Source organism: Apium graveolens, chromosome 9 (genome assembly GCF_009905375.1).
Source record: "Apium graveolens cultivar Ventura chromosome 9, ASM990537v1, whole genome shotgun sequence".
NCBI lineage: Eukaryota > Viridiplantae > Streptophyta > Magnoliopsida > Apiales > Apiaceae > Apium > Apium graveolens.
Genome location: NC_133655.1, coordinates 94,915,380 through 94,923,458, shown reverse-complemented (window position 1 = coordinate 94,923,458; position 8,079 = coordinate 94,915,380). Strand labels below are relative to the sequence as shown.

At 33.6% G+C, this 8,079-nt stretch overlaps 1 protein-coding gene across 1 annotated transcript; it reads left to right on the top strand.

Moving 5' to 3' along the window:
• Positions 1 to 786: 786 nt before the first annotated feature.
• Positions 787 to 2,734, top strand: LOC141684744 (universal stress protein PHOS34-like). The gene is made up of 2 exons (XM_074489847.1): positions 787 to 1,573; positions 2,375 to 2,734. Exons 1-2 carry the CDS (start codon positions 892 to 894, stop codon positions 2,386 to 2,388), a joined length of 696 nt encoding a protein of 231 aa, XP_074345948.1. The 5' UTR covers positions 787 to 891; the 3' UTR covers positions 2,389 to 2,734.
• Positions 2,735 to 8,079: the final 5,345 nt, after the last annotated feature.

Genomic DNA, 8,079 nt, shown 5'->3' with positions numbered 1-8,079 from the left:
TGAATTTCATAAGGATTACTGTTGACGTATTCTTGACTGTAATTACCAAAACTTTTGTGTATATGCCCAATAAAACAATCTTTACTAATTCTAGTGAAATATAGATTATTTCAAAGTTCGTGTTCTATGTTGAATTATCTAAATCAGTATTGTCGAGTTATACATACTGTTTCAATCTTGCTCAACAGTTATCCTCATCAGGAGGAAGGATGCGCTTGAGTATTTGCGGTAAGTCATGGTTATACCTACGGTTACGATCGACGAAAATAGTGGTAGCAGATGGGATATCCACCGGCAAGAGAATTTCTTTGTCCGTGAAGTTCTGTAGTCTTAACTGAGCCTCGGGCTTTTATGACTAGGTCGGGGCACTCTTAAAACAAATCAATGTTCGAGTTATAATAAAAAGTTAGTTCGACAACACCTATCGGGTCGTGGAATGAGAAGTCAAGTCCATCTAGGTTTCTTTTTCCTCAAAAACTACGTCTGACTTGATCCTTTATAAAAAGGAGGTAACGTGGACACATTCTGAGGATACGTGTTTGAGATCTTTGAGAAGGTAAACGTAAATTTTGGCAATCTCAATCATTTTTTAAACACAAATCAACGCACACTCCAATAATTTTCATGATCACCAATCAACGCTACTGATCTTGATTTCGAGCGCGAAATTTTAATCATTGTTAACCAAATTTCTCCATTAACACGTTTGCGAACGCCGAGAAACGATTTGGGTCGGTTCCATGGACAAAGTATACCGTATTCGTGAGAGCATATTATTTGATTTATCCATTTTAAAATACAATACGAATAAAACAACCCCGAACCAAACAAGAATCAACTCACCACACTTTCCTAATTCTAAGAAAAAACCCTAATTAGAATCCCAAACAAATGGATCCCCAAAAGCCCGCCCAGTCCTCCCCAGACTCCGACCTCCCTCTTCTCGCCGCCATCAAAGTCAAAGCTTCTTCTCCACGCTACCGTCCCACCACTCCTCACGCCACCGACACTCCCACCACCGCCGCCCAACGCCGCATCGGCATCGCCGTCGACCTCTCCGACGAGTCCGCCTTCGCCGTCAAATGGTCCGTCCACCACTACCTCCGTCCCGGCGACGCCGTCATTCTCCTCCACGTCCGTCCCACTTCCGTTCTCTACGGCGCTGACTGGGGCTCAGTTGACTTGTCAATTGCTAACTCTGATGAACAGTTGAAGCAGAAGCTGGAGGATGAATTTGATAATTTTACGACTATGAAGGCGGCTGATTTGTCGCAGCCGCTTGTCGATGCGAAGATTCCGTTTAAGATTCATATTGTGAAGGATCATGATATGAGGGAGAGGTTGTGTTTGGAAGTTGAGAGGTTAGGGTTGTCTGCTGTTATTATGGGGAGTCGCGGGTTTGGTGCCACGAAAGGAGGGAGTAATGAGAGGTTGGGGAGTGTTAGTGATTATTGCGTTAGGCATTGTGTTTGTCCGGTGGTTGTTGTTAGGTATCCCGATGAGAAGGATGTGGTTGTTAAGAATGAGGAGGTTGAGAAGCATGATGTTGCTAAGGATGATAAAGCTAAAAAAGGTCGTTAATTTATTAATTCAATTCAATTGGTGTTGTTTCTGCTCTTTGTTGGATTGATTGATCATGCTATTTATTATGTGAATGCTTGTTTATTAGTAATTTTTTTTAAATGCTATTGGTTAATAGATTGTTGATCGAGCTAAGTGGATAAATGAATAAGAAGGTTTAATATCATTTAGAGGGTTAGAACTTTATTAAGCTGTTTTAATATGTTAAATCTTTAATGTTGGATGAGCTTATGCATTTTGGCAATGTATTTGATTGGTCACTTGGCATTTTATAGTGAGTGTGATACTTTGAGCTTTTCTAATGAGAACGTCACAATGTTAAAATACCGTTTTGTCAGTAATAGTGTATGAGTGTATGTGATACTGTGAGTTTAAATTTTATTGAAAGACTTTACAGTATTAACTATTTAATATCAAAGATGTTCTGCCATCTTTGATAATGCAACTCAATCCAAGGCACTCCTTTCTTAGGTAAGAGTATATTACTTCTTTGTTTTTACGTTGGGTGGGCATCAGTTCAATCCATTGTGCTATGGAATTGAACTCCTTCGGAAATGATCTTTATGACATTATGTGTTTTATTGCAGATACGAAAAACAGGTAATTTTTTTAGTTTTCAGAATTTTTATTCTTCGGAAATCCTGATCTTGAAACTGCTTAAGAATTTGTATACTATTCTCTGTATCCTTGAATTTTTCCCTAAAGATTTTGAACTTAAATTGTTTCTAGCTCTTTTTTAATGCAAATCAGTCTGATGTTTGCTTCTGTGCTATTTTATTTCTTTTTCTAGCAGATTTTGCAGCCTAGAGACTTTAAACAAGCTGTTGCAGAGTTAACTAGTACCTGTTTGGTCAATCTGAGTGGTGGTTCTCTGCTTGCCTCGTGTTTTTATTGCTAGCAGCAGCATTATCCAGAACATTCGACCACTCTTGCATGACAACAAACAATGCCTAATTTTATTTTGTAACATCTCCTGTTCCAGTATTTGCGTCCAAATATGAATTGTCTCTAGGGTTGGTTATGTTAAATTATGTCTGCTTTCTGCCCTTGTCTTTGACTTTGCATATAATTGTTGCAACTTCTGATTTGTTTTTAAATCTTCCAAATCATTAAGGCCGGAGTTTTGAATTAATATCATTGATCATTCGACAGAGATTCATTATCTTCATTAGAAATATGATGGTTCTATATATGTTGTCATTAGATGCCTAGGAATTTCTCCGAAACAAGATGTCACATTAGTTATAGCTTCTGTCTGGGAAGGGAATTGTATTCCCCAATTTGTCTTTTTGCCTTTTGAGATAGAGATGGGGAAATGATAGGGCATCTTGGAAGATACATATGCCCTTATTTACAAGAACAGAATACTGGAAAAGAATATATGCTTTGCCATACACACATGAATTTCTATTATGAAATAGGCACGGACTTAAAAGTATGAAATGTTAAAGTGAGACATTTTATATATGTATTTTCTAACATATTAATGAACTTGGTGGTTTTCATAGTTCAACTAGAATATGGGTTCATTTTGATCTCGCGGGTGTCTTCGTCGAATATTGACATTGTGAAATCTTTCCATAATTTCCTACTTTTGGGAAAACCCGTGAGAAAATCTGTGAAGTCTTTCGTAGAAATTTCTCGGATGGTCAAATGATGTTGGTGTTTCGGGTATTTAAGAGTTGCCTCAAGGGACTCTTGGAATGCATGTCTACAGGTATATTTGTTTTTGCCATATTTGTTTTTTCGCAAAAAGCAGGTTCAAAGTGAATGTTATTTATCAATTAAATATAATAAAATTTAAAATATAATTGTTACACTGATACATAGTAAATTTGAATATAAAATTAAAGATAGTTGATAATAACAACCGAATACCATCATAATACTCATTATATTAGAAATTTTTTAGATATTTAAATATATGTAAATATTTTAAAATTATATTTGTTATTTCTGGATATTTCTAATATTAAAATAATTATTAAAAAATAAAAAATTTAGTAAAAACATGATTATGAAAAGATTAATTGACGTCATGTTATGCCAATTTTATATACCTGTGTCACTCTAACATGTTAGCCGGGTTTAATAAAACTTGTTTACATTTTTAGGTTAAAATGTAGATGTGAAAAATAAATCCCTTAATTTTTTTTACGGTGAACATGTATGTTAAAAATAAATTTAATTATCATATTTTAACTTTTAATACAACTTTCCTATTTTATAAATGGCATTTGACTATTATAATGGACCCGTTTGAGAAATCTTAAAATAAGTAATTTATAACTTAAAATAAATAAGTGACTTATAACTGATAAGTTGATGCATGTTTATAAGTTATATTAGTCTTTCGATAATATTACTTATAAGTCATATTTTTTTACATACATGAATTAAAATAAATAATTTTTGAATAAAATTATCTTAATTAATATATTTTAAGTTAGATTAATATTTAAAATTATATATTTTGAAAATAAAATTAAGATAAAAGCGAACAATCAAAATAAGTTGAGAAAAAATACGTCTGTTAGGTCTAAAAGGTACATATAGAGGGGGTGAACGTATGTTTTTCGTTTTTCACAAATAAATGCAGCGGATAATTAAACTATGAAAACGAAATAAACGAACAAAGAGATTCCGGGTAAATATGCTTTTATTCAAAGTATAAATACCGAGAGGGTTTACTTACAATTCCAAATACAAAATATTCGAAACTACAAATATAAATAAACCAAAACTATAAGCTATCAAACTAGGGTTCTTCTTACACTCTAAAGATCTAAAACTCTTATCAAATAATATTAAATACAATCAAAGAAGTTTTAAATTATGAGTGTTACAAGTTTTTAAGGTTTTAAATGGTGTGAATCAAATTGGAAATGACATCTCCTTGTCAAATCAAGTTTGTTAGTATCCTGAATATAATTTGCAAGAGTTTCTTTATATTCAAAGTGGGAGAGATGCAAAACAAATCTGCATGTCAAAACAAATCTGCATGCATCTATTGGTAGGCTAGAGAGAGAGAGAGGACACGTGGCTTTCTTACCCACTCAAATGTCATGAAATTTTAACCGTAGCTGCTCCATATCATAGGTAAGCTTCATACCAAATTTCAGACTCAAATTATTGTTTTTCTATTTTATAAAAATGTTTGAAGGAGATGCTGAATAGTAACTCCGAATTTTACTAACTCGTTTTCTTGATTTCTCTTATTAGTCTAAGGCTTGTTAGGGATAGATCAATATTGTACAAGGTTAATACACTCCTCCTAGGTGTTATAAGGATCCAAGAAGGTATAACTCTTCACCCTTAAAGATTTTATGGTTGGATTTTAAGGATTATTGTTATATGATTTCAAGATTTAAGAGATTGTGAATGCTTAAGGTTTATATGTTTAAATCTTGTTAAGTTTTAAAGATTATGAGATGTGGTTCTTGGATGTTACACTAGATGATGTAAAGAATGAGTAGATGAGTGAATCTTGAAGATTATATGTGTTGATGTTGGTTACAAGTAGTGGAAATGGCAAGATCTTGTTGTGGTTGTTAAGTAGTGGACTTGTTGCACATGTTCTAGTTTGTGCAGAGAATTCGGCCATGAAATAATCTGTAAAGTGTGAACCACTAGACATGAAAATCTAGATATTTTTTTGTAGTTTCGGTACATATAAAGAACGTCGCGAGGCGATTTACGGTTTAGGAGTTATGGCCGATTTAGTGAAAAGCATTTCTGTGAGAACACAGTTACGGATTGTGGAGTTGTGTGATGATTTTGGAACCCTAAAAATTATAATTTGACTATACAAAAATCATGGTAACTGGATATTACAGTAAGGAAGAAGACCCAAAAAGAATTTCATTAAAATATTAATTTTCCAATTTTATAAAAATGTTGGAACCAAAGTCGCGCGGTAATACTACACGACATGTAGCCACTGCCTAGCTACTGCCCTGTTTTGATTAAATCTGGGAAATTTATTTTCTAAAAAGGACAGAGTTTATTTTTGATTAAAAATTAGAAGTTATCTAGATCGTACACGCGAAGACGGCGTGTCGATTGATTTAACGGTTTGTGTGTTATGAGCCTTTTAGTAAAACTAGCGTGAATAGTAGAACTCCATAGTCGACCGAACTTTGGAAATGTTTTCACCTATTTAAATTTATATTTTCAAATCGAAACTTTTGTGATAATTATCAAAAAAATACTCAAGAAGTCCTTGAGGTGGTTTCGCATTTAGATCTTAATTTTTTCGATTTATTAAAAATGCTAGAGTGCAAGTCGCGTAATAGTAATTCAATGAAAAGTCAACTATGGAAGTACTACTTTGACCGCCCGTTTTGGTCAAGTTAACAATATAATTTGGAGATGATCAAAACACGAGAGTTGTTAAGAATTGTAAGAAGAACACATAGGTATGTCGAACGAGATTTTAAATGGACAGTAACGAGGTGTGAGATATCGTAAGTTAAATGAACCCGAGAGAGTGAAGATCGGGTAGAATGAGTCTACTTAGAATAAGTCGATCATTGGTTAACCCGACTAACCGAGGTTATATTATGTCTTGGTAGAGGTTCCAGGACCGAGAGGGATACATCAAGGTATAGCTTGGACATCAAGCAAGTTTACGAAACCCTATCACAAATTATCCATGCTATATACACTGTTGTGATATTGATGCCATAATTTACAGTTTGAAAATATATGCTTGTCTGTGATATCAATACATTTAAATTATGCGATTGTTTACAAAAACAAACTTCGTTTTATACGAGTATGAGAAATTGAAACGTAATTTTATTATAATACAAGATAGTGGGAGTCGGAGATATTTTAAATCGATTTAATTCCGGAACGAGCCGGACGCGGAAGATTTCTATTTCAATAAATAAAGTACTTTCGCGTAACATACATATTAAGCGAACGATTGAGATTTGATTTATAACTATAAGAGATAATCGAATATTCACTCAAGGGATATCCTATTTGATTATTTATTTATAAGTAATACCTAAAGAGTTACTAAAATATCCGGAAAATACTTAAAGAGATGTTGAAAAGTTTTTAAATCAATTCACTCTATCTAAAATGTATGTAACCATTCGAAGGATAATTATAAGATGTCAAATCCGGTCTTAAGTATTTAATTAAGATTTTTATCAATTTATTGAACCTTATTGAGAAACATTTTGTACTTAAGGTTTTATCAGTTCGTTGAACCCTTCTTAAAAATATTATGAGACCGTAAATATTTAATATTACGTACCTCTAAAAATCATTTAAAAAATAGACATAGTTCCCAATGATACTTTCTAAATTATTCAAAATTTCTCGGAAGAGATCAATCATCTGAAACTTATCAAAACCTTAGGGAACTTAGTCTAGGAGCATAAGGGTTTTGCTTCCTCGCTCAATGAAAAACAAGTGAACAATATATGTAAAACTTTACTACAGTTAAGGGTTTGAAAATGATTTTAAATTTAAAACTCCGACAACTCCCAAGGATCAATTGAATTAAAAGTGATGAATAAATCATCTTATTTAAAGGTCAACTCAGAAAGATCTATTCCTTCGATAAAGGATTTTGTGTAAATGATATAATTATTTTGGGACTGGAATGTGGCCTGCCCGGCACGGAGAGGTATCGGGTAGTGACCAGGCGCGGAGTGGCGCAGTGTACAGTTATATGGTCTCTGTGACCATTGACTTTCAGACTTGCACGGAAATGGGCAACCATCGTGTAATGTCTTGATAAGCCCAAAGGCGGCTAGGTTTGTATTCCTTCTACTAGTAGAGAAAATTTCGTACTCGGCTGATCACCAGTACGTGGTTTATTCCAGTATAGTCCCTTTCTTCCATTTTGGAAAATTGTTGTGCAATCTACAACAGAAGGCCGTTAAGGCTGAGTTTTAAATCATGAGATGCATGATGTGAATATCAAATCCAGTTTATAATTCTGGTTCGAGTAAAATCTTGAAGTTTGAAAAAAAGATATGGAGACAAGTATAAAGTGGATATAATGTTACAGTTGATTTTGAGAATATTACAAGTTTGACAAGCATATATGTTTTCAGAAATCTTTGAAAAATATGAAGTACATTTATTGTTATATATATATATATGTATACATATAAATATATATGTACCTTGCTGAGCCATAGTGCTCACTCTTGCTTTTATATATTATATCACAACAGATAGCCAGTATGCTGGAGAGAAGGCAATTGCATGGAGAATACGTAGATTGCCCACAAACTCATTGCAGCTTTGCTCAGGTGGACCAGAGTATGCAGATAGGATGCTGTTCGAGTTAGAAATATTCATAACTTCATGTAGAGGTTATGAGTAATAGTGTGAGATCCTGGAAAGTATATTTGATGTGTAATAACATATGTTATTGGTTATGTATTGTTTCTGAGATTATAACTTGTATGTGTAAAGGATTGGGGTCTATGATGTGGTTTTGTTGGATCATGGGGATTAACACATGTGACA